At 46.5% G+C, this 27,154-nt stretch overlaps 1 protein-coding gene across 2 annotated transcripts; it reads right to left on the bottom strand.

Annotated features, from left to right (window-relative positions):
- On the bottom strand, positions 1-26,606 carry ZBTB8A (zinc finger and BTB domain containing 8A). Of its 2 annotated transcripts, none has more exons than XM_066575024.1 (4): positions 26,412-26,606; positions 15,201-16,087; positions 4,197-4,366; positions 1-2,768 (listed from the first exon to the last, which is right to left on the bottom strand). In XM_066575024.1, the coding sequence occupies exons 2-4, from the start codon at positions 16,072-16,074 to the stop codon at positions 2,439-2,441; spliced, it is 1,374 nt and encodes a 457-aa protein (XP_066431121.1). In that variant the 5' UTR covers positions 16,075-16,087; positions 26,412-26,606; the 3' UTR covers positions 1-2,438. The 2 variants fall into 2 exon arrangements, with proteins under 2 accessions (XP_066431121.1, XP_066431122.1); XM_066575025.1 differs by having other exon boundaries at positions 15,207-16,087.
- Positions 26,607-27,154: the final 548 nt, after the last annotated feature.

Genomic DNA, 27,154 nt, shown 5'->3' with positions numbered 1-27,154 from the left:
TGTTTCATTAATTTTATCTGCTTTTGAAGTTCATACTCGCTGTGCAGCACGACGGTTAGATGAAGCAAAATGGCGACCCCAAAATAGCGTGGTATACCTAAACAAAATCAATTCGATTTCAGTGCAATTCAATTACCAAGTGTATAGAGGAGATGCACCTGAAGGAAAAACAATTATGTTGTGTTCTAAAACAGTTTGAGGGAGCTCATCCAAGTGTTTCAAATGAGAAAGTAGAAGAAATTTGAGCGCAGTTTAAGAGAAGTATGGGGAAATCGATTCACCAAGAATCAAGATAATTCAACATACTGTCAACAGTGCATCAAATACTGCATAAGGGCTTCATATGTATTCTCATTAAACGAAAATTGTCCAACAATTGAAGCCAGATGATGAGCTGCATAGACAGGAGTGTGCTACCAAAATGCTTGATCTTTTCAATACTGACAGTCACTTTGGAAACATTTTATACTCCGATGAGGCCACATTTCATCAATTATGATAAGTCAATTAGCATAGAATGCTGTTTTTAGGGAACCAAAAATCCCCTTGTCTACAAAGAACATGTCTGTGCTAGCTCAAAATTGAAGGTTTGGTGTAGTGTAATGAAGGGTTAATTTTATTTCTTTTTGGTGAGCGTATAGTAACTGGTCCCGTGTACCTTGACAGGTTGGAACAGTTCCTGTATCCCCAAGTAGCCAATCTGAATCCTAACATCATCTTCCCCCTCCCCACTTTGGTTTAGTGAACAGTATTGCCTTGCAGCACTGAGATCCTAGGTTAAAATCTGACCAAGAACAGTATCTGCATGGAGTTTGAAGGTTCTCTCTGTGTTTCTGTGGGTTTTTCCTTCTCTTCCACTGGAGGAAGAAATTGTTCAGGGTCATGCCAATCTAAACTTTTAGCATCAAACTTTCTTCTCTTCTGGAGAAAAAAGAAGCACAGTGGGTCAGTAGTTAGCACTCTTGCATTGCAGTACTGTGGTTTTAGGTTGAAATCTGACCAAAGACAACATCTGCATAGAGTTTATATGTTCTCCTCAATAAATGTATGCATTATATAAGGTGTTTATTATTATTATGAAAAACAACATATGAACACAGGGAGAACATACAAACTCCATGCAGATGTTGTCCTTGGTCAAATTCGAACCTAAGACCCCAGTACTGCTAGACAACAGTGCTAATCACTGAGCTACCTTGCGTCTTCTCCTCCTTCTCTTTAGGAGCAGCATGGTGGCTTAGTGGTTAGCGCTGTAGTCCTGGGTTCAAATCTGTCCAAGGACAACATTTACATGAATGTTTGAATGAGTTTGTAGAAAGAGTTACAAACACAGGGGAACCATGCAAACTACATGCAGATGTCAGGCTTTGTCAGATTTGAACCTTGGACCCCAATACTACAAGGCAACAGTGCTAAAGACTGAACAAAGTAGTAGTAGTATTTTCTTCTGGTTCTAAGACTGTTGTATACGCTAGCTTTAGGGGTATTGGTGAAGTTTCAGGTCAGTTCAAACTAATTTGGACATAAGAGAACTTTTTGCTGAATTTTGGCAAACCAGCTGAACTGAACTTTTCAAAAGTTCACTCAACACTACTCACAATGTTAAAGTCTGTGACCAGGCATTATAGCATCTGTTAGATCTGCATACACTCATTGGGGTACATGTTCACTACATGCTCTGTACAGAAATTGTGGTGCCTTTGTCTGATTGCCTGATACCATGTGCCTGCAGGAAAATCTCCTATGAACTACTGTGACGTGGAATCAGTAATTTATCTACAGTGCACCTAGGGAATAATGGTATAGGGTAGTACCTGTTCAAAAGCTCCTTGAATTAAAGAGTTTTCCAGGGAAATTATTTTTCTAGAGCCCACTTGCTTACATATACAGTACATCTCCAGTTCTACTCCCGCTTGCTGTTGTCACACTATGACCTGTTCTTATATAGTACTGTATATACATACATTCAGATCACTAACAATACACTCAATACACAGTACTGTACTGCATATACAAAGTAATTTTGTCCTTGCTCAAATCTCAAAAATACCCTTACATGGCAGTGAAGAAGTGGTTGGTACAAGGCAATGTTTTTAAACCCAAGTGGATCAATCCATGTTCTCAAAATCCTCCTCTATTCATCCAAACTGGTAATGGGAGAAAAGATTAGTGCCTACAATGTGAGATATTAGTGAAAATGACTGTAGAAAGGCCAAACCCCACAAACCTGGACAAGTAAATTTGCCCAAAAAATAAGCACCGGTTAGGAAGACCTTCACTTTTATACGAAGACTTGTATCAGTATAACTTGAAACTGAAAAGTATTTACATAGAATGAAATATATATATTTTCTAATAAAAGTAAGTTGCATTATCTGTTCACAGTTATTGATGTTGAGGTGATACTGGAATACCCCAGACTGAATAATTCAACTTGGCTAACATTCAATTGGTTTGATATCATCATCACTATCCATGACTTCATGTATAACCAAGTCAGAAGAAGTGTCATCTATAAGTTGTGGTTCAGTCATCTCTCTTTCTCGATGGAAGGTCCAAGGTGGTGATTCTTTCTCCTCATCACCGGACAAGATTATAGGGTGATCCTCATATTCATCTAACTCAATAGGAAAATTGTTGACTCCGACTTCAGCCACGCATTCATTACATAACCGAAATCGCCTCGTTCCCTCCTGGACCACCTGCCCTGATTCATCTGTCACTGGACGCTTACACCTCCTGCATATAAGTTTCCCAGCCTCGTGAATCTGGAAAAATATAATCAAAGCATATGTGAAACGAGTCAAAACACTGAATGCCCTAATTATTGTCTCTTTTGCTACTGTAAAAAAATTCAGAGCTGACCACTGCATATAATCAGTAGGTAGGGGGAAGTCCCTATTCCATCGCCCCACTGGCCCACCCATGATACAGTGTGCCGATGACTACATATGGCAGCTTGGGGTCTAGTTAAAGCTCTGCAGGCTATCATGCATGATGCAGGGGCAGTCTTGCAAGTGCATGGACAGACATTTCGGCTAGATGAGGAAGTAAAGTGAAAAAAACTGTAGTACTTGCCTCTGTCACTGTTCTTGCCTCTGCTGTAAGCATCGCTCTGATCCCATGTTGACTTCCAGGACATAATCGCTTTGGCTAATCCTTGGACACAATGTTGGTGAGGCTGGGAACTAGCTGCAGCAATCACATGATCCTGCTACCAGAAAGTCAGCAAGGGACCAGTGTAGGGCGGGCTAGAGGTCGGGAATAGTGACAGAGGTGAATACAGCTTTTTAAATTTTAGTTATTACTGGATGGCAGCATAAGGGGCATTGGGATTTGTCAATGGTTCACAACGAAGAGATTGTCAAAAAACTCGCTGGTTAGACACAATCATGGCATACACTGGCATGACTATTTGCTAGTGCAAGAAGCTGTACTTGATTAATGAAAATGGCGAAAGTTGATCCATAGGGTGACACAGAATGGTTAATGATCATCATCGTTCTTGAATGGGGCAAAAGGGGTTATATTACTGAGCGATGGGAATAAAAAGGCATTATTACTGAGTGGGAGCACTTTTACTGTGTGGGAGGCACTAAAGGTGGCTAGAAAATTGAGGAGCCAAAGATGTGTGTGTGTCAAACTCGACAGGGACAAGTTGTGAACAGGAGATGTTGTCATGGCGGTCTGGGACGCGTGGAAGAGAAAAGGGAAAGTGAATGACTACAGTCTGAGTCCATCACCTATGATCACTGGATATAATGGTATTGTAATAACTTCTATGATCAGCAGAGCGCCTGTGTAGAGCTGATATATCCTGCTATATTGTCATTGTATGGAGTATTATTGATCTTTGAAGTGGTCTTCATCTAGTAACAGTATGGTGTATTATTCTGTCACTATATGTCGCTGGTAAAATGTGATCGTGGTGTGGCAGAACTATTTGGTCCTTGTATAGTGTTATTATTGGTAATGTTGGTCTTGGTATACTGGGTTTTGTTCAGTGATGGTATGGAGGTAATTATACAGGACATAATGATTATAGTAATACTGTGTTGGCTTTTTTCACTTTTACTAAATAAAACCAAACATTATTTTTATCTGTACATTTTTAAATAAATGTATTTGTATTTATTCTGCCATAAGTACTATGCTAGATTATTGTGCCATAATTCACTGATAACAAAAAAACATACCGTTCGGAAATGATTGCGCATGTGCTCCATCCTGGTAAACCTTTTTCCACATGCCTTGCAAGGGTATGGACGTTCCCCTGTATGGGATCGCAGGTGGCGTTTCAGATCTGTCTTTCTCTTAACCATATGTGAACAAAATGGGCATTTGAAACGCATACTTGGTATAACCTCTGTAATGAAAACATATGAAATTGGCTGAAGTGTCCAAAATTTTTTTTTTTTTTTCTAAAATATAGGTCAATACCACATGAGTGTAATACGTGCATATTTATGCTCCTATTATGTCCACAAATCTTGGCCCACCTGGTGGTCTAGTGACTCAGACTACCAACATTACAGATGTGTATGATACCGTTAGTCTGGGTTATTACACTGGCCTTCAGGTAGTTAAAAAAAACAACCTTAGTCAAGTCTGATTTACAGTGATAGAAGATAAACGTACACATGTTCTGGTACACTAGTATTAGGGCTCATTCATATGGCCGCATGTGTAAACCGCTGCGTGGGTCCCTATGACTGATACACAACACCAGATGGACTCTTTCAGTACAAAAATATGCCTTTTGGACTGCAGAGGGCCCCAGTGATGTTCTAGAGACTAATGGACAGAATATTGAGCCCCCACAACATTTTGCTTCCACTTATTTGGACGATATAGTGATCTTTAGCTCAGACTAGATGACACACCTGAATCACACACAAGCAGTTGTTGATGACCCGTAGGCCACTGGTCTGACAGCCAATCCAAAACACTGTCATGTTGGACTGGAGGAGGCCAAATACATGCGTTGTCTCATCATGAGAGGCCTTCTGAAGTTTCAAGTTGAGAAAATTCAAGCAAACCAAAAATGGCCCGGCCTGCTACCAAGAAACAAGTAAGAACCTTCTTTGGAAAAATGGGTATTACAGTTTATTCCTTATTTCTCAGGTATAGCGGTCCCTTTGATTGAGGCACAACAGCCGCAGAAAAGGCGCAATCACTGTAGGGCAGGCGCAATCGCTGTAGGGCAGGCGCAATCGCTGTAGGGCAGGCGCAATCGCCATAAACCCTAATAGAATGCGGTTAGCCAGACTATGATATGGAGGAGCTACGTGTTCAGTGCAGACTTATGTGCAGTCATCTACTGAACCCAGCCCAGATTGGGGAAGAGTGACTGCAAACAAACATAGCCCACACATGTGAACAACACCAAAGAGGCCAGCCAAAGATGGATGTGGCCCACCATATAGGATAGCAACTCTCACTGATATAGCAGTGGGTTTCCTTGCATCTCCAAAATGGGCCACACTGTGCCTGCTTTGCAGCCTATCAGGTATTGCATTTTTGGCTTTTACAGTGAATGTATTTGTTTTTTTCTCTCACCTTTTTGAGCTGATAAAAGGCAGAGATTCCGGGTTAATAAAAGGGAGTCCAGAGGCCAAAACTGCCTTTCAAAATTTGAAACTTGCCCTGTGTTCCAAACCAATATTTATGACCCCAGATTTTAGAAAAGAGTTCATAGTGCAAATGGATGCCTCTAGCAGTCTTGTTCTAAGGGCCTATTCACACGAGCGTTTATCAGTCGGCCGTTAACATGGCCAGCTGATATACGCTACTGTGTGATGCACGGGGCGGCGTATACGCAGAGAGACGGCGAGGGGGAGGAAAGGGCTGTCTCTCCCCGCCCGACGGCAAAGGGAGGAGGCGGGACGGGAGCTAGTGTGCTGAGCTCCCACCCCTCTCCACCTGTTTGAAATGGGAGGTGAGGGGCTTAGCTATGCCCCCATCCCACCCCTCCCATTGCAAACAGCGGCAAGAAGAGGATAAGAGAAGGGGGACGAAGTTTAGTAGTCATGCTGCTAAACTCCCTCCCACCTCCCTTCTCCTGCAGCTATCATTGGCTCCCATAGGAGTCAATGCAACTACCGCCGCTGACATAAAAGCGCCCGGCCGGGCACTTCTACGCTGCGAAGATACACCCCTGTGCACTGATGCATTGTAAACCAAGGGCAGTGTATATCGGCCAGGGCGTAAAAACCCGACCGATATACGCCCATGTGAATAAGCCCTAAGCCTGTGATAGAGTGGAATATCCGGTGTTGAAAACTAAACAAGCACCACAAAAATTACACAGTGGTTGAAAAGAAGTACTTGGCTATTAAGTGGGCTCTCAAGGCTTTGAAGTATCACCTACTTTGAAGATTTAAGCTGGCAACAGAAAATGACCCTTTAAAATTCATGTCCCAGAATAAGGAACAGCCATGTGACAAAATTGTTCCTGGCACTCCAATCTTACTGACTAGGAAAATGGCAAGAAAATGCCAATGCTCTGTCTCGGGCATATGATTGTGCTATGGCAAGTGCTCAGGCCAACTGCCCTGAGCAGGAAGGGGATGTGGCATGATGATGGGAGTTATAGTGGATGGGAGGTATAGTTCTCTCAGACTCCTATCATTCTGTGAAGCAGTAAGGAGTAAGCGTACCTGCTAATTAATTAATGGCCAGCTCCATTGGGTATATGTAAGAAAAAGCTGAGGAATTTTGCAGTCTCTCTCGTGTTTGTATAAGTTTGTATATTGGTCCTTTTAGGACATATATATCACACTGATTGACAAAAAAAATAACGCACCCAGATAATAAATGTCATATTGCTGCAAGACTCTGCATGAAGTTATGTCTCAGGCACATATGTAAATGGTTACAGTTGTGGTATGATTAGACTCTGGGTATTGCCACCAGAAGCCATAAAGGTGCTTCCCTCATTCCCCTATTAAAAAGGCTCTCAGAGGCTACTTTTGTGTAGCGTGCCTCTTGGAAGATATTTTGCCCCGTTAACAGCCTTTGAGAGACGGAACATCACTGCAATGAAAGAAGCGGGTTGGTTGTTTCGACACATTGTCTGCCATCGAGCCCATTCTGACTAAGCTGATAAATGTTGAGAGCAGCGGTTACGTGAGGGCACACACAGCGAACAGGCTCCGGACGGCCCAGACCGATCACCAGTAGAGAGAATCGTTTGATTCACCGACAAGCGCAAGCAGATCCAACAGTTTCGTTATTCATCATCCAGCCACAGGTGACGCCTTTGTTACAGACCCGTCTCTGTCTAGACCAGTGATGGGCAACCTTTTGAGGTCGGTGTGTGAAAATTCGCCAAAAAAACGAGCATAACTCGGGTGGTGTGTCACTTCGAGAAAAAAATCCATAAATTCGCGATATTTATAGTTTAAATAACAAATATATGTAATTGTAATATATAACTGTATTTAATAAACCAAAACACCCATTGCACAGGCCCTCGCCTCTTCCAGCCTCCCCCTCACTTATCTCAGTAATGATGAGCCACCAGAAGTGATAGTGCTCCTCACAGCGCCCCCTACAGCGGCCCCCCAGCAGCGACAGCGCCCCCTACAGCGGCCCCCCAGCAGCAACAGCGCCCCCCAGCAGCGACAGCGGTCCCTCAGCATTATCTGCCCCCCACAGCGGCCCCCCCAGCAGTATCTGCCCCCCACAGCAGCCCCCAGCAGTATCTGCACCTTACAGTGGGCCCCCCAGCGGTAACAGCCCCCTTACAGTGGGCCCCCCAAGCGGTGACTGCCCCCTTATAGCGGGCCTCTAGCGGTGACTGCCCCCCACGAGACCCACGTACTTACCTCATGGATGCTCTGCTTCACCTGTGCCCGGCGCGCCGCCAACAGCGATGATCTCCGGCGCACACTGTGATGTCAGTGTGTTGCAGGACGCCTCCTCCCCCGGACACGGAACCAACAAGTAGGAGACATCGGGGGACGAGGGGGATCCCGGCGCACACTGACAGGCACATAGCAGAAAGAAATGTGGTGTCACTGCACCCATTACCTGTCCTGTCATTAACACATAAACTCTATAGCCTTTGTTTGCAGTGGTGTGAATGAGAAACCTGGACTGTATGGACTGAAACCTTATCATCTTTATTGACCAATCCAGGTTCTGTTTGGGGGCCAATGACGGTCATGTTTGATTATTGAGCCATCATGGTGAATGCTTCAATCCTGCGTTTGCTATGGATTGGCATACTGCCCCCTGCTGGTGTGATGGTCTAGACGGCTATTGCATACTACAGTCAGCCACCACTAGTAGTGGTACACGGGACAATGACCGCTCAGCCATATGTTCAGGACATCCTGCAGCCACATGTGTTCCCCTCAGGCCGCTTCCAGGAGGCATTTTTGGATAATGCTCACCCACAAACAGCAAGGGTTTCCCAGGAATGCCTCCGCCATCTTGCTACACTTCATTGGCCTGTCTGATCAGCGGATTTATCGCCGATTTAGCTTTTATGAGAGCCGCTAGGACCCCAGTTTTGGCAGCTTACGAATGTGCAGGATCTAGAGGCTCATCTGCCTGTTGGCCTCCATTCCCAACCGTTTGCTGTGGATTGGCACACTGCCCCCTGCTGGTGTAATGATCTGCGCGGCTATTGCATACAACAGTCAGTCACCACTGGTAGTGATCAAGAGACAATGACAGCTCAGCCATATGTTCAGGACATCCTACAGCGACATGTGTTCCCCTCAGGCCGCTTCCAGAAGGCATTTTTGTATAATGCTCACCCACAAACAGCAAGGGTTTCCCAGGAATGCCTCCGCCAGCTTGCCACACTTCCTTGCTCTGTCTAATCAGCGGATTTAGCTTTTATGAGAGCCACTGGGACCCCAGTTTTGACAGCCTACGACTGTGCAGGATCTAGCGGCCCATCTGCCCGTTTACCTCCATGCCCAACCGTATCTCATGATGTATCCATGCTAGAGGCGGCCTAATGGGATACTAAAATCTCCTTTTGAAGTGTACAGTTTTCCCCAATAAATCACTCTAATGATGTAATAATTTATATAAATCATTATTACATTCACATGTATAAAGTTTCATTTGATTGCACCCTATGGCGTTATTTTTTTGTCAATGAGTGTGTGTATATAATATTATATTCCCGTGTAGGATAAGCCCTGCTAAGATGTAACATGATGCTTCTAGAGAAGTATACCTATGTACATGTGGAATTCAATGAAGCATGCCCTATATTATTCTGTCAGATTCATATGGAGGTATAGTAAAGGGTGCATGCACCACTACAGCAGCCTTTATATGGCTGTGTGCATGAGCCCATATTATGGTTCTTAGGGTGACTACCCACTACAGCTTTTTTTCACTGTGAAATTCGCAGCGTTTTTTTCTGCAGGGGTCTATGGGACTTGTAATGTTAAAATTGCGATTTTGCGCGATCGCGATTTTAACATTACAAGTCCCATAGACCCCTGCAGAAAAAAAACGCTGCGAATTTCGCAGTGAAAAAAAACTGTAGTGGGTAGTCACCCTTAGGGCTCCTTCTCATGGACGGATTTATAATAGCTCAATGCTCACGGTGCGGAATTCCATCGCGGAATTCCGCACCGTGACATCTCCCATGCTCACCCGCGGCATGCTCTATTTGCCGTGGGTGTACGCGCGGGCGGCTTCTATTGCAGTCAATGGAAGCCGTCCGTCACGCTATCTTCCGCTGTAGCACAGCGGAAGATAGCATGAAACCGATTCCCCGCCCACCGCCAGCCGCGTCATGTGACGCTGTGGGCGTGTCATATGACGCGACTGGCGCGTCACGCGCTCTATTGCGCATGCGCGCCGAAGCGTCATGCGGGACAGAAGACGCCGGATCCGGAGGTAAGTATTGGGGTCTCGGGGGGGCGCCGTGACGGGCTCCGCTGCGGAATTCCGTGGCGGAGCCCGTCACGGCCGTGGGAAGCCGGCCTTAACCCTTTCCAATCCAATTTGTATCCTGGTTTTCCTAGGGGGCTTACTCTTTTTCTGCCGTTATACAACGGCGCTATCTGCTGGCTAAAGCCAGTACTGCATGAGGTGACACGTTGGATAGGCTCCGACAGCAGAGAGGCTGGCAATATACAGTAAGAGAACCCCGACGGATGTCTTCCAACATCGGAGCTGTACAGCCTTAAATCATAATGTCTTCAGAGGTCAGACAGTGGATTGGAAAGGGTTAATGGGAAGTTCTTTCAAAGTACGGTATTTTCTAAACTTGTTTTTTTTTCTCTCCCATGTAAAGAAACACCACAAATCTGAATAATTATAGTGCATTTTACATTAAACATTCATAGTGTTTGGCGCAATATCCGTGTAGTTCTCTATTGCACTACTCTAGGCACCTCGTTGTATCCATATTACCTAAGGCCATGTGCCTATGCATATTTTGCCAAGTCCAGAAAAACATCTGCAACAGATAAGGCACAACGTGGGTTTAAGAATCTGCAGAAGGTCTCAAATCCACACTGATTTTTTTTTCTACAGACTGTAATTGGGGTTTTTTATTAAAACCCATGAAAAGCTTCATTAACATCAGCATAAAAAGCTCTAATTAGAAACTTTGTTGCTAATTTCAGTGAAAATCCCAGAAGAACCAGCACTTTATGCAGCGCTATTTCATCTGTGAAAATGCTGGAGTGCATGACTTTATTGAATGGAAACCATTCTAGTCAATGGGTTCCGTTTAGCACCGGCTCTTTAACTTTTGTTGGTGTTCGAACAAGCCCTTACATCTGTTGTATTGTACCTTAAGGTTCCTTTACAAGGGCCACCAAATGTTTGTTTCCCCGATCATTGGCCCCTGTGAATATACACACAATCGGAAGGCTCATTTGGTGTCTGATACTGTATTTTGTGCAAGCCTTGAAATGCTCAATTATCAGCAGCACATCTTGCGTAAACAGGGAGATGTGCTGCCAACAAATATAATCACTCGTCCCCACTGAATGTACTTTTTATAATCTGTCAGTGTACACACTACAAAGGAGCACCGGCCAACATTCTCATTGGGAATTGGTTTAAATTGTACGTGACACATTGGACAGGCTGTTCAGGAAGACAGTAGGAACCAAGCAGGTTAATATACATTCTTTGTATAAAAAAAAAAATGTATGTTAAAAAAAATGAAGCCCCTAGAAGAAGTTCTCGTTTTGCAGTTACATCTCAGGCAGATATGCAAATGATTAGAGTTGTGGTGTGATTAGATGAACAGTTTTGCCACCTGAGGCCCTAAAAGTGGTTCCCCCCTTGGCCTATAAAAAGGCTCTCTGAGGCTTCTTTTGTGTATTAGACCTTTTTTCTGCTTGTGTAGAGCAATCAAAGAGATTTAGCCCAGTTAACAGTTTGAGGGGGGCGCATTACTGGAATGCCAAACGTTGGAGGGTCATATCAATGAATTACCCACCACCTTGGCCGTTCTGACCAGATTATTAGAAGGTGTTGAGCCAGTGAATCGTGAGGGCACACAAGGCGACCAGGGTCAGGACTCTCTCAACAGACCACCAATAGAGAATTGTGTGATCATCCGACAAGCAAGAGCAGCTCCAACTGTTTTGTTGTCTGACATTCAGAGACAGGTGGCTCTATCGTTACAGGCCTGTGTGTTTGTCAAACCATTTCTAAGCACTTGGATGAAGGATATTCGGTCTTGCGGTGCTAATATGTGTACTGCATTTGACACCCACCGTCGCCCCTGTTTGCAGCGGTGTCTTGAGCAACAAAACTGGACTGCTACAGAATGCAACTGGGTTGTCTTCAGCGACAAACCAGGTTTAGTTTGGGCACTGGCAAGGGGTGAGCGCCTCAATCCTGCCTATGTTGTGGATCGGCACACCGTTCCCACTGCTGGTCTGATGATCTGAGGGGCCATTGCATGTGACAGTCGGTCACACCAAGTAGTGGCACAAAGGACAATGACAGCTCAGCGATATGTTCAGGACATCCTGCAAGCACATGTGTTCCTCTCATGACAGCTTCCAGATTCTGATTGGCTGGGGTCGTGTTCAATCCAGAGAGCTGGCGGCCAGGACCCATGACACAGCCGGGACGGTGGCCGGCACACCTGACACAGCCGGCGCACATGAGAAGAGAGGCATCGACAGTGGAAGCGGTGAATACCCGGTGGGCAGCAGGAGGATCAAATGCACGGCGCCAGCGACACGGGCAGCAGGCTGAGCGCTGTGGGGGAGTCAGACCCAGGGGAGCAGGCCGAGAGCCGGGGTCAGCGCTAGAGTGACAGATACACTTGCCAGTGCATAGCTCACTGCAGACCTCGGTGTCTCGGCCAGCCAAGGGAATCATGCTGTATAGCTTTTTGCCTGCTCTGGAGGTAAACCTCCAGCCCAGGCATAAAGCTTCAAGATACACCAGTGCCTGTTATTACTGGGGGTGTGGGGGTAATGGTTTGGTGGGGCTACGGTGGGGTTAATATTACTACTGGGGCCGCTATTACTATTGGGGCCGCAAAAGGAGCCGCTATTACTATTGGGGCCGCAAAAGGAGCCGCTATTACTATTGGGGCCGCAATAGGGGCCGCTATTAATATTGGGGCCGCAATAGGGGCCGCTATTAATATTGGGGCCACCATAGGGGTCACCTATTGCTGCCGGGGCCGCCATAGGGGTCGCTATTACTACCGGGGCTGCCAATATAGGGAGTCGCTATTACTGCCAGGGCCGCCAATATAGGGTGTCACTACTACTACCGGGGCCACCAATATAGGGGGTCGCTACTACTACCGGGGCCACCAATATAGCGGGTCGCTACTACTACCGGGGCCACCAATATAGCGGGTCGCTACTACTACCGGGGCCACCAACATGGGGGGGAGGGGCACTATTACTACACGGGGCAGATTAGTTATGGAATCTACAGTAGCTGTAGCAGCAAAGTGGATGGGATTGTGAAAATCATCCACATGGTCTGGAAACAATCTGCACAAAACCCGTGTGGATATTATCATGTGGTGCGGGATTTAATTCCGCAGGATGTTAATTTTAAATATAATGTATATCAATAGCCCACCCAGTGCTCTTCCTTTTGTGTTTTTTTTTTCTTAAACCGCCCTGTCGTTTTTATAACGATGGAGGTAAAAATCATATGTTGTATTAAGCCAAACCCTAGACACACCCTAACCACACCCCTTTTTGGTAGGGGGTGGCGCGCCGTAATTTTTTTTTTCCAGGGGTGCCCACAGGCTGAAAGGTTGGGAAACACTGATTTAGAATTACAGCAAACGTGGAGTGATATGCTACAGGATACTATACAGAACCTGTATGCCTCCATTCCCAGCCCTATCACATCTTGAACCCAAGTAAAGGCGCCCAACAGGTTACTAGAGCCTTCCTTCAAGTGTTCAGTTTTCTGCAATAATGGAAATCAACGTTACAATCATGCAAAAAGTTTCATTCAATTCTGACAACTCTTTCAGGTGCTTGATTTTTTTGACGATGAGTATATACTCATACGTGAATCAATACCCATTCACATAAGGCAGTCTTTTTGCTGAGGATTTTCAAAACCATGCCATGCTCACTACGTTGTGGATTAAAGGCCTCGTTCACACGGGCGACACGGCATCACTGCGAGAAAATCGCAGCGACATCGCATCACTGGTCCGTGCGATATCGCTGCTATTTCTCACAATGATACTGCGACTTTGTAGCGCTACAAAGTCGCATGTGGTGCTACAAAATTGCGTGACTTTGTAGCACCACATGCGAGGATTGGAGGGGGGGGGGCTTGAAATATAAATCCCTTTCCCGAAAATACACTGTAGCTGAAGAAGTCAGCCCGGCCGCATCTTCTTGCCTGGTCCCCAGCACACATCATCTTCTCTTCTGGCCGGGGATTCAAAATACCCCGCCTCCTGGAAGTGCTGACTGTGATTGGCTGACGCTTAGCCAATCACAGCCAGAGCTCGATGAATGGCAGTGATTGAACCAATCACAGCCATTCATCAAGTACTGGCTGTAATTGGCTAAGCGTCAGCCAATCACAGCCAGCACTTGATAAATGGCTGTGATTGATTCAATCACTGCCATTCATCGAGCGCTGGCTCTGATTGGATGATGCTTAGCCAATCACAGCCAGCGCTTCCAGAAGGTGGGGATTTTTGAATCCCCGGCCAGAAGAGGAGAAGATCACTGCCGGGGACCCAGGGAGAAGATGCGGCCGGGCTGACAGCGCTGGACAGGTGATGTATCTGTGTTTTTTTTTTTATGCAGCCAGGGCTTAAATTTTAGCTTCGACAGTAGGATTTCCTACTGTCAAAGTTGCATCGCACGACACGAAAATCGTGTTTTCGTGTGATGCGACAGGAAGAAAGCCTCCATAGAGAAACATGAACTACAAAACCTCACATGTCGCGTGCATATAGCGGGAACCATAAGGTTTTTGTATCGTTTTGTAGCATGCTACAAAACATCGCATGTGTGAAGGGACCCATAGGAAAGCACGGGCTACAAAATCACGCGACTTTGTCGCCCGTGTGAACGAGGCCTAACACAGATTTTCACCATGAATTTCAGTCCTTGTTTTGCAAAGGCTGTAATTTGTGTCAAATCCGCATGTAACAATCCAGCATTGGAGGTCTGGAGGACATTTGTAAGTGCTGACACATTCCAAACTTGCTAGCAAACTTGTATTTGCTAGGACATCTTTTGAATTCCTCACATAAGGCACTCAATGTCTCTTCCACACCAATGCTTTGCAGTTTTTCTCCTTGAAGAATTAGGGTGTCAGGAGAAGGGAGCACAGATTTCTGATTTTTTTTAAACTGTTGGATAAAGTTAAGGAGACGCTGTCACCTACTTTTAGCCCTAAAAGATAAGCTTTGGGCTGAAAGTAGGTGACCCATGGATTTAGGTGTTATATTAACCTTCTCACCAATGTGAGCACTGAAAGCCACCACTGAATGCATTCAGCGGCGCTCTTAAGTAGTCCACCCATTATAAAATTAGAATTAAATACACTAAACGGCGGCTTTCAGCACTGACCCCGGGGGAACGACAGGGAAGGCAAGTATAATACTTAGATCCCCGGAATCAGTGGGTGACCTAGTTTCAGCTCATAAGCTTAGCTTCTAGGGCTAAAAGTAGGTAACAGATTCCCTTTAAGCAAACGTATAATGTTAGATGTGAGTGAGGAAAGTAATCACTATCTATACTCACGCTCACCTTCTCCCCAGCCTCCTAGAACACCCATGATAGTTGGCATTGTGGCATAGATCTGGTCAGCTTGGATTGCTCGGCTTTTATATGATGATCTCCTTCTTCCTCTATGATGACTCGCTGTCAAGAAATTTAAAATGGCTTCAGTCTCTTCAGTTGGGTGTCCACCATGAGACATGTCTGGGTCACAGACAGCATCAATTGCCTCTGAATCAGTGTTCTCCAAGTTGTCAGGAGAGCAAGTTGAATTGGGTAATTGAGGGATATCTAGGACTGTAGTTGCTACAGCTCTGGTCATTTCATTACAGTGTGACTCTTTAGACCTAGTTTGGCTACTATATGGAGTCCAAGAATGCCCATTTTCTATGCATTCAGAAATATCATCATCCGACTCATGTAATGGATAGCTACCTATCTCCCAACTTGCATTGCAAACACTTTGGTGACCTGAGTGGTGCCTTCTGCCACTGTTTGACATACTAGAGTAACAATCCTTTTCACTGATATCCAGGGAGGATTTAATAAACATTTTGCATATGCGGATGACATCAGTCATTTGCAAATAACTAGCCGCTGACATAACTTCAATGACATTCTGCCCAGACAGGGGTAGTTTGCCAGAATAGACAAAATCTAGGATGGCCGTGAACGTGTCAGCAGAGAAGACATCAAAGGTGGCTGTTGTAGGTTTGCTCATGTCCTTGCAGCTCTGGGACAGCAGCATTTTGAAGTACCCACTACTGGCAAAAAGAAGATTTCTATGAGCCTTGAACATCTGGCCTTCTACCATGATGTGACAGTCACAAAACAGGTCTTTCTTCCTCTGTTCATCCAACTGCTGCAGGAGTCGAGTATGATAAGTGACAATATCCATCCTTAGAAGAACACTGAAAGAGAAATGCATGCATTGTTATTACTGTTATTGGCTAGTCCTTCTTTAAAAAGAGTGTAAATCCAAGATGCCAGCTCACCGCACGGACACAACCACCGTCGGGTGCACGGACAGGTGCAGGCACACCCCACAGCGATAGAAAACAAAAACCTCCAGAACTTCCGTGGATACCAGGATAAACGCAGAATTTTATTTGGACATCATGGATAAAAACATCTTCCAAAAAAGGTTCTTATCCATAGCATAAATAAGAACTCGGTTTGAAACATGTAAGCAAAAAAACTTTTTTTTGGAAGATGTTTTTATCCGTGATGTCTAAATGAAATACTGCTTTTATCCTGGTATCCACGGAAGTGCCGGAGGTTTTGTTTTCTTTTAAAGAGTAATTGCGCTTACATTTCTTAACATAGACCGTTTTAAGCATTTTATCAATATGTTTATTAAACCAATTATGCATGCATTTAATAGGAAATTGCTCCTGAACTGCTACCCCTGTCCTCCCTACTCAGCTATGCAGCTGAAGACCATTACTAAGGAAAATTCATCTACAGTTGCACTGATGAATAAAGCTACTGACAACGTACAACGTCTGCTCTGTAGGCTTCATTCAGATGAGCTGATATCGGCGATACGCTACCCATCTGAGGCATTGGAAACCAATGCCTCAGTTCAACTAGCCGTTTTTGCAGTGCGTAAAAATGGCCGGCCGGAAAAGATAGTGCATTCTGGTCGGCCGTTTTTACGCCAGCCCGAAAAGATAGTTCCAGAACTGTCTTCCGGACGGAATACGGCGGCGGGTCCCATAGACTCCTATGGGAGCTGCCGAAAAAGGGAGGTTGGAGGGAGTTTAGCAGTGTCCCTCCCCCTCTCTGCCCCTTGCCAGCTGTTGGCAAAGAGAGGGGGCAGGACGGGGCAGAATATAAGCACACTAGCTCCTGCCCCGTCCTGCCCCTCTCATTGCAGATAGCCGTCCAGGGGCAGAGAGGGGGTGGGAGTTTAGAAAACTAGCTTCCGCCCTACTCCATTGCAGACAGCCGACAAGGGGCGGAGAGGAGGGGGAGGAGTTTAACACATAGCTAAACTCTCTCCCTTTGCACGACGCTATTCCAGCTGCAGTATATATACACGCCGCTCTCGGACATCTGAATGGGCGCATAAACGGGAGATGCAGTCGTGACTTGTTCACGACAGCCTCTCATTCAGTTTCGGGGTGAGTACTAGTATAAAACAAATCATTTATACAAAACCACTAACTCTATATCCTTGCTTTAAATATATGGCTCATATCTGAATCCATAATATTGTGGCGTGCATGAACACTTAAAGGAAACCTGTCACGTCCCTACAGCACTACAAACTGAGTTATGGTGCTGTTAGGGGAAGTGACGGAGCCAGGTGAGGCATTTTTGATATTTATCTGCTTCTTGGTTCCAGCGGTGTCCCCCTCTGAAAATCATACAGCACACAAAATTCTGACTTTTTTCTGAGTCCTGTGTGCAAGCTCTCCCATAGACTTGTATAGGAGACGGCTCACAAAGGACTCTGAAAAGCACCATAACTTTTATAGTGCTATGGGACAGGAGAAAGATGTACACCTTTTTGCTACTTTGGAATAGTCTTGAGAGAAACACAAAGAAGACAAATTATTGTGCAATCATGGTGTTTGCCATAATTTGTGACTTATTTATGCCACAATTGTGGCATTCTGCTTTGTAGGTCCAACATTCCTTGTGGATTAATCCCTTTCACGCCAGTCAGCAATACTGTTTGAACTAAACAACCTGGACTAAAGCCCGATATATTTTAGCAACTAGAAGGGCGAGTGCAGATACTGCAAAGAATATTCACTGCAGTTTTGGACAAAATTTACTCTTAAATCTGAACCAAAATCTTCATGCGTTACATATAGATTTGGCCATGGATTATGCCATGGGTGGCATTTTCCCAATAGGACATAAAATACTCCAGAAAAAACGCATTTTGTCTCTCTTCCTGCTCTTTTTTTTCTTTTCTTCTGTTTCTTTTTCTTTTTTTCTCTTTATGAAGGATTAAAACTGGATGAACTTGGCTCACGTCCCAAATGCGCTTCATCCGGCGGTGTTCTATGTGCGCCGAGCGGCTGTGGAGAGAGTCAAAGCTGCCAGCAGACTTCCGCCACTTCAAATTCATGCTTAAAACTTATAACCTAGCCCTTCACCATGCCAAACAACCTCCCTTGTCTCCTCACTATCCCACAACCCCAAACAACTCTTTGAGACCTTTCACTCCCTCCTCAGCCCCAAAGAGCAGGCCCCTGCGACAGATCTGACTGCTGGAGAACTAGCTGCCTATTTCAAAGAAAAAGAAAAAAAACAACATCCGAAAAGAAATCTCTGAAAACTGCATGGTCAGCTCCGATCCAGGTTTCATCAGCACTGCACCCAGCACCTACTCACTATCTACGTTAGAACCAACGACAGAGGAAGAAGTCTCCAGGCTCCTTTCCGCTGCTCGCCCCACCACCTGCGCTAGTGACCCTCTCCCCTCTCACCTCCTCTGGTCCCTTTCCCCAGCTCTTATTACTCACCTCACTACAATCTGCAACCTCTCCTTAACCTCTGGTACTTTCCCCTCCTCATTTAAACACTCCATCATATCCCCTCTGCTTAAAAAAACAACCCTGGACCGAACTGATGCTGCCAACTACCAACCCGTGTCAAACCTCCCCTCCATCTCCAAATTACTGGAACGCCTGGTCTACTCCCACCTTGCACGCTTTCTCTTTGACAACTCACTCCTCGACCCCCTCCAATCTGGTTTCTGCTCTCTACACTTGACCGAAACTACCCTTACAAAAGTAACAAATGACCTGATGACTGCAAAGTCGAGAGGTGACTACTCCCTACTAATCCTCCTTGACCTGTCTGCTGCATTTGACACTGTCGACCATAACCTCCTTCTCACTATGCTCTGCTCTATTGGTCTAAAGGACACGGCTCTCTCCTGGTTCTCTTCCTACCTCTCTGACCGCTCTTTCAGGGTTTCTTTTGTTAGCTCTATCTCCGCTCCATTTCCTCTTGCTGTTGGGGTACCCCAGGGCTCAGTCCTTGGTCCCCTTCTCTTCTGTATCTATACTGCCCCAATTAGACAAACCATCCACAAATTTGGCCTCCAATACCATCTCTATGCCGACGACACCCAACTATACACCTCCTCTCGTGAGATCTCTGGACCATTCCTCCAAAATATCACTGACTGTCCGCTGTCTCTAACACTATGTCCTCCCTTTTTCTCATACTAAACCTCTCTAAAACTGCAACAACCTCCTTGTCTTTCCACCTTCTAACTGACCTCCCCTCAACATCTTCATTCCAGTGTCTGGTACCATCATAACCCCCAGACGGCATGCCCGATTCCTTGGGGTCACACTGGACTCTGACCTCTCCTTTACCCCCCATATCCAATCTCTGGCCCAAACATGCCACATGCACCTCAGAAATATTGCTAAAATACGTCCGTTCCTAACCACGGACACGCTAAAGACACTCGTGGTCGCCCTCATCCACTCCCGGCTTGACTACTGCAACTCGCTACTCATCGGCCTCCACCATACTAGACTCGCTCCACTCCAATCCATACTAAATGCAGCAGCTAGACTCATTTTTCTATCCAGTCATTACTCAGACGCCTCTGCATTATGCCAGTTGCTGCATTGGCTGCCCATCCACTGCAGAACTAAATTTAAACTCCTCTACCTCACTCACAAAGCTCTGCATGACGCTGCGCCAGCATACATCACTTCCTTCCTGTCAGTACACCACCCAGCCCGCTCACTCCGATCGGCTAACACACTCAGGCTAAACACCCCTGTAATACGAACCTCACATGCTGGCCTACAGGACTTCACCAGAGCAGCACCCATCCTCTGGAATGCTCTACCCCAAGGCATCCAGACAATTCCCGATGCACGAAATTTCAGACGTGCCTTAAAAACGCACCTCTTCAGGGAAGCATACCAAATCTCCTGACCTAGTCCCTCGCCCCTCCCTATGGTGCTCCACCCTGTTTGCTTTCTAATAAATGATCTGTACATGAAATTGCCTACTGCCTGTGTTCCCCAACCCCTGCACCTCCTGTACCACCCCCCAACCCATTTGTGTCTAACCCAATGTATCTCACATTGTAATTGTTGTATTGTTTTGCATTTATTCATGCCTGAAAGCGCAGCGGAATAAGTTGGCGCTATACAAATAAAGATTATTATTTATTTATGAATGAGAATTTCTTAAAGGGTCAATGGGGTTTGGAGGGGACCCTGTAGTTAGGTAAATAGAGTTTATTAACGCTTCTGGTATTATTGAAGCATGAGGATACTGATCATAGGGAATTAACCCATGATGGGTAATGACCACGGTCTTAGTGTATCTTGACGCCACCGGAAGCTAGGGGTTTGACAGGAGGAACGCCCTTCTCGCACCCCTAGCTCCTGATTGGGTCAAGCATAGAAGGTCCTAGCAGCGTGCAAGGTGGCCTGCAGCCTTCCTGTCCCCGGAGTTACATTGCAGTGTCCCCGCTCCCCTGCAGCCTCCATCCCCCTTCCTTCCACAGCGCTGTCCTGTATCGCTCGTCCCCCTTGCTCCCCACATTTACATAGCTGTGTCCGTGCTCCCCTGCAGGCTCCGCCCCCCTCCAGCCGCAGCGCTGTCCCTGCAGTTATTTTGTGTTGTCGCTCCCCTGGAGCCTCACCCCCTCCCCTCACTGTAATAGCAGCGTTGTGCTGCCGCTGTTGCCGCCACTCGGCCGCTCCTTCGTTGTCTGCCCCCGCTGCAGAGTGCAGGGAGACCGCCGGTGAAGACGCTTTTCCTCTGCCGCTGGGCATTGCAGGGAGGCCGCAGGGAAAGCCGCTCTTCCGTCGCCGCTGTCCACTGCAGGGAGGCAAACGGAGGCCGCCGACAGAGAAGAATAAACCGGTGAGCCAAGGGGTTAGATGCTGGAGCACAGGTTACGCCGCTGTCACTTTGTACTGAGTTCCAGGACCTGACAGGGGGGCGTGGCGGGCCTGTCAAAGAGCCTTATCTTGTCACCACCCACAGTCCCGGTGGCGACAAGATGCACTAATACCAATGACCACTAGCGATTATTTATTTATACTGTCATTTTATACTGTTATTATATGGCAATATTTATATCGTCACTTATCACTGTTATTTTATGACAATGTTGATTTAATGGTCAGTATTTTTGTCATGCTTATTTGTTAATGTTAACTGAAAATATTTATTAAAAAGATATAATTCACAGGAAAAGTACTAAATGAAAAAATGCACCAAAAGTACCTGAAATTCATGGTGTTATTTACAAGGGGAAAAAAGCCAAATGTTGTGTGTGAGGTAGGTCTGAGGGCCTTTTCACTTGTGCCATTTAGATGCAGTTTTTGAAGCCCAACCTATAATTAACCCTTTCGTGCAATCTTATGTAAATAAACATTGGATCAGCATGGCATTCATATGGAGCAGAACTCACTTCATAAGCAGCAGGTGTCGACTGTCTTTGACAGCCAACACCTGGCTGTAGCAGCTGCAGATGAAGATAAGTCCAATTGAGGGCATTAGTTGTCACCTGATGTATTGCAGTGTATTGAATAAGTGGTCAAACAACTGCTAGTTCAACTCCCCTATGGAGACTGAAAAAAAAATATAACAAAAATAAAATATTAAACATATTTGGTATCATTGTGTTCATAAAAGGCTGATCTGTTAAAAAAAGCATTATCCCGTATGGTGAATGCCATTAGAAAAAAATACACAATGCCAGAATTGCACTTTTTTGATCACCCCATCTTCAAGGAAAAATGTAATAAAAAGCAATTAACAAGTTGTATGTACCCCAAATGGTACAATGAGAAACTACACCTTGCCCCAAGCCCCACACAGCCCAATTGAAGGGAAAAAAAAGTTATGGGTGTCAATTTTTTTTTTCTAAAATGAATTATTTTAAATAAACTATTATTTAAAATACATAAAGTTTGTGCAAGATGGCTCCTGAAACAACCCACAATACTGCATAAACACCCTCGCTTAGACATATGCCAACAACATTTGAATCACTGATAATGAAGGTGACGCCTTCTTGGACAAAATCATCACTGGTGACAAAGAGTTAACAGCAGAGAATGATATGGAAACAGCCACAATCGCCTACTGAAAAAAGATCAAAAGACACCATCAAATTTTCCTGCTGATGCTTACAGGTTTTTGGGACTCACAAGGCCTAGTACTTGCTTGTAGTTTTCTACTTAGTCCAGTAGTAAGAGCAGCATCAGAAGTGTAACTTGACAATCCATACAATCAAGATGACTTCAAAATCAGATAGCAATTTTCTTTTTATTCCAAGGTTATGACAGCAACGTTTCGACCCACCCTCTGGGTCTTTCTCAAGCTGATTGCTTGTAGTTTTTCCTTAGCGCTTCCTGGTCAGGTTTTTGAAAAAAACCCGCCTCCAGGAAGCGCTGGCTATGATTGGTTCTCAAGCGCCGTGGATCAGCCAATCAGAGCCAGTGCTCGATAAACTAATCACAGGCATTCATTGACCAGGAAGCGCTGAGGGAAAACTACAAGCAAGTCTGGCAGGGATCTGAGGAGACATGCGGCGGAGCCAGACAGCGCCTGTTAAGTGTTTTTTTTTAATGCAGCTAGGGCTTATTTTAGGATTTCCTACTGTTAAAGTTGCATCGCACTGCACATAAACCCCGTTTTCGTGCGATGCAACACATAGGACGGCTCCATAGGGAAACATGGGCTACGAAACATTTTATCAGGAGAGGGGTTCAACAACTATCAGTGCTCCCTACAGGAGATGCTTAATGACAGGTTGAAGCCTACAATTCGAAGTAAACACCGAGGACAACTGTCATAAGGCATTGTGTTGTTGCATTACAATGCCCATCTATGTACTGCTGCCCATACTATTGAAACCCTTCAAAAACTGACATTTGTGGTATTGGCTCACCCACTGTATATTCCTGATCATGCCACATCAGATTCTCACATTTGGTCCACTCAAGGAAACATTAAGGGGTCATCGATTCACCAAAACCAAGAACTGAAAGAAGAGGTGCATGCAAGGCTCACTAATTAGCCAACAATATTTTTCTGAGGGCATAAGAAGCTTCTGCAATGATGGAAGAAGTGCTTTACAAATCAAGGGGACTATGTTGAAAAATGATTAATAAGTTTTCTATTTTTATTGAAATAAAGTTTAGAGCTGTATTGGGGATAATTATGGACTCCCCCCCTCCCCCCATGTACATGCAATACTGTCAGGAGACATCTCTATAAGCAGATACAAATGTATAAATATGATGTGCAAACATGGGTCAAATACATGGCTGAGGTAAGCCTTGGTGACACCTAGAAAGTATAGGCCAAATATAACAAAAATGGTTCAAATAAGGTTTGGAAAATGCAGCAATCCCGTTGGTTCTTCAATGTGGTGTTGGGCAGATAAAGCAAAGTCCAATGAGTATATTAAAATATGTAATGCCCAAGGTCAGCTGGGGGGAAAGGACCACATGAATACACAGAAATAAAGAAGGGGAGACCATGGAGGATGGTCAGGGAACAGAAAGTCCCCAATGATGTTGGATGCTGTGGAGCACCAATTAGGTAAGCCTCTATTAAAGGAGATGTCTCGAGGAAGCAGTGATTATTTTTTTTTGCCCAGTCCCCCTAATTAAACATACATTACTAATTACCCCTGTAAATTACTTTCCTAGCTGGTTTCTACTTACCGTTCCAGCATTTCAGCAACTTATAAAAGTTTCCCCAAGATGGCCGCCGGCTCTTTCCCCGTCGCTCGCTGCAGCCCGACGTGCGCGCTCCCGAGACGCTGCCAGCTGTGTCTCCATGGCAACCGGACGCCAAGCAGCCGCCGACCGGACGCCCCGCAGCCGCCGACCAGTCACCCACCGCCAGGCAGAAGGTAACCGGCGCAGCCCCCCCCCCCCCCCATCACAGCCCCCCCGGCCTAGCGCTAGTTCCCCCATCACAGCGGCAGCCCCCCCCGGCGCAGCGACAGCCCCCCCCGGCCTAGCGCTAGTTCCCCCATCACAGCGGCAGCCCCCCCCCCCGGCCTAGCGCTAGTTCCCCCATCGCATCGGCAGCCCCCCCGGCGCAGCGACAGCCCCCCCGGCCTAGCGCTAGTTCCCCCATCACAGCGGCAGCCCCCCCCCGGCCTAGCGCTAGTTCCCCCATCGCATCGACAGCCCCCCCCCCCGACCCATCACTTACCTGGGACGCTTCTCGGGGCTGCTGGGCTGGGCTGGGCTTCTCCGCTGGGCAGCTCCAGTTTCTGCACCTTCCTCTAACAGAGGAAGGTACAGAATGGCCGCTCCAGCGCGCTCCCGAGCAGTGAGAGCTGTAGCGGGGAGCACACTGAAGCGGCTCGTGCTGAATGGAGAAGACCGGACTGCGCAAGCGCGTCTAAAAAAGCAAGCTGCCGGCGAATTTAGACGGCACCATGGAGACGAGGACGCTAGCAACGGAACAGGTAAGTGGAATAACTTCTGTATGGCTCATATTTAATGCACGATGTATATTACAAAGTGCATTAATATGGCCATACGGAAGTGTATAACCCCACTTGGTTTCGCGAGACCACCCCTTTAAAGTTCAGAGTAGTAGAGGCAGGCATGAGAGGACTGAAGAACCAACCAACGAAACCAAAAACAGCAAGTCAGAGGTTTGAGCAATCCACTCATATGTGAGGTTTAGGTCATTGTATTATACCATCTATCTTTAATTGGTGTGAAGACCAAGCTACCCTGAAGCTGGGTTCACACGGGGCAGATATTTTGTGCAGAATTTCACTGCGGCGAGTCCGCCTGCGGCTGCTAATCCTGAGATTGGCCAGCCATGTGGATGAGATTTGTCAAATATCTCGTCCATACGGGGCAGCAAATCCGTCGTGGCAAAGCCGTCGTGGATTCTCGGGACACACCATGTCCAGTCTTTTTTTTTCTGCTGCGATAAAAAAGCAAGTGCCGCGGGTTTTGAATCTGTGCTTATCTGGTGGAAATCTTGCGGTGGAATTCCGCACCGTGAACACTGAGCTATTAGGTTCAATAGAACTTAAAGGGGTTGTCCCGCGCCGAAACGGGTTTTTTTTTTTTTCAACCCCCCCCCCGTTCGGCGCGAGACAACCCCGATGCAGGGAGGTAAAGAAAGCTCACCGGAGCGCTTACCTTAATCCCCGCGCTCCGGTGACTTCTCTACTCACCGCTGAAGATGGCCTCTTCCTCCGTGGACCGCAGCTCTTCTGTGCGGTCCACTGCCGATTCCAGCCTCCTGATTGGCTGGAATTGGCACGTGACGGGGCGGAGCTACACGGAGCTACACGGAGCCCCATAGAAGACTGCAGAAGACCCGGACTGCGCAAGCGCGGCTAATTTGGCCATCGGAGGCCAAAAATTAGTCGGCTCCATGGAGACGAGGACGCTAGCAACGGAGCAGGTAAGTATAAAACTTTTTATAACTTCTGTATGGCTCATAATTAATGCACAATGTACATTACAAAGTGCATTATTATGGCCATACAGAAGTGTATAGACCCACTTGCTGCCTCGGGACATCTCCTTTAATAGCTGCGGGCAACGCAGCGGATTTCCTCCGCGAATATCCGTTCGTGGGAAGGAGACCTTAATAACTTTATTTTTCCGTGATGCGGCAGTGTGAGGACAGCTTACCTCAGCTTACTACCCATGAGATAATAATCTTTATTTGTATAGCGCCAATATATTCCGCAGCGCTTACAAAGACAGGGGGATACAGAAAGACTAAGGTACAAAAATGTACAAGATTCATGAGGGCTGGCAGCCGCCCCCTCAGGTGAGAGAACACATTCTTTTACCTCACACTACTCCATTTTATCCCTTCCCCTCCTCATCCTCGGAATGTCTCCAAGGATGAGGCACAGTTAGCTCTGCTCCCAGCCCCTCACTCCCTGCTCTCCCAGCCTCGCACTGCTGTGGAGGTGTGTTCCATCATTTGCATCTTGCCCCAATATCTGTCATTTTCTTAATCCCGCCTAAAAAGGTAATGGTATTGGTAACATTGGCGTCTATGACGGGGGCGGGGCTTGTTCCCCGCAGCTCTAGGATTGGTCACAGAGGCTGTCAGTCACCTTGCACTCGCTATAATATCGGGCGGCTCTGGTTGGCTGAGCTCGGTGTTATCCCCCGGCAGGCTTTCGGTAGCTCGGACGGTACCGTGCAAATAACGGGGAGTATGGGCTCCAGTTATTGTGCGGCCGTCCGTAGAAGAACGTCGGGCGTTTCACTTTACCTTTTTCCAAGACGTCCTGTAACTCCCCCTTTCTGCACATCTGTCGCCACGCCCTTCAAGGGGCGCTGCTGAGCTCCTTCTGCTCTCTCATTCAGCCTGCGCTTTATTGCGGTTCTGCTATCCTCGCCTGAAAGTGAGGACAAAGAACCAATCACGTGACGACACCCGAGGGCTGAGGCAGCCTTTAAGGGACCGCACCCGGGGCGGAGTATGAAAGTGGGTGTCATTGAATTCGGGTGTGCATAGATGCGCAGGGGGCCACGGGAAGGCGGGGCGACAGGAGGCGGCAGCAGCTGCCTGCCGGGGGAAAGTCGCGGACAGTACCGCTACGTGCGGAAGAAGCCGGCTGTAGCCATACTGTGCGCCGCTGTAGGGTAATGGCATCCCGGCCCGTGTGCAGCGGCTCCCCACCTGCAGGAGCGGCCGCTGGATGCAGCGCAGTCAGGGTCCCCCGCTGCAGAGCCGGGTTCTTATGTCAATACATCAGTTAGTATGGCCATTCATTGCCGGCAGTGGTGGCCGCTCGGGGGGACGTGTATCTAGAAAGTAGCCCGATCTGCCTAAACGATGCTGCTACACCTGGATTATGGCTGCAGCTCTTGCCGCCCACATTGGCATTTTAACATACGTTTTACAGATACTAGAACCATACGGGTAAAAACGCATGCATATTAGGGCTAAACGCATGCATACTAGGGCTGCGGCCCACGGACGGATATTTTCTGCGGAATCTGCAGCAAATG

The sequence above is a fragment of the Eleutherodactylus coqui genome, chromosome 1 (genome assembly GCF_035609145.1).
Source record: "Eleutherodactylus coqui strain aEleCoq1 chromosome 1, aEleCoq1.hap1, whole genome shotgun sequence".
NCBI lineage: Eukaryota > Metazoa > Chordata > Amphibia > Anura > Eleutherodactylidae > Eleutherodactylus > Eleutherodactylus coqui.
This window is presented reverse-complemented; position numbering and strand designations above follow the sequence as displayed.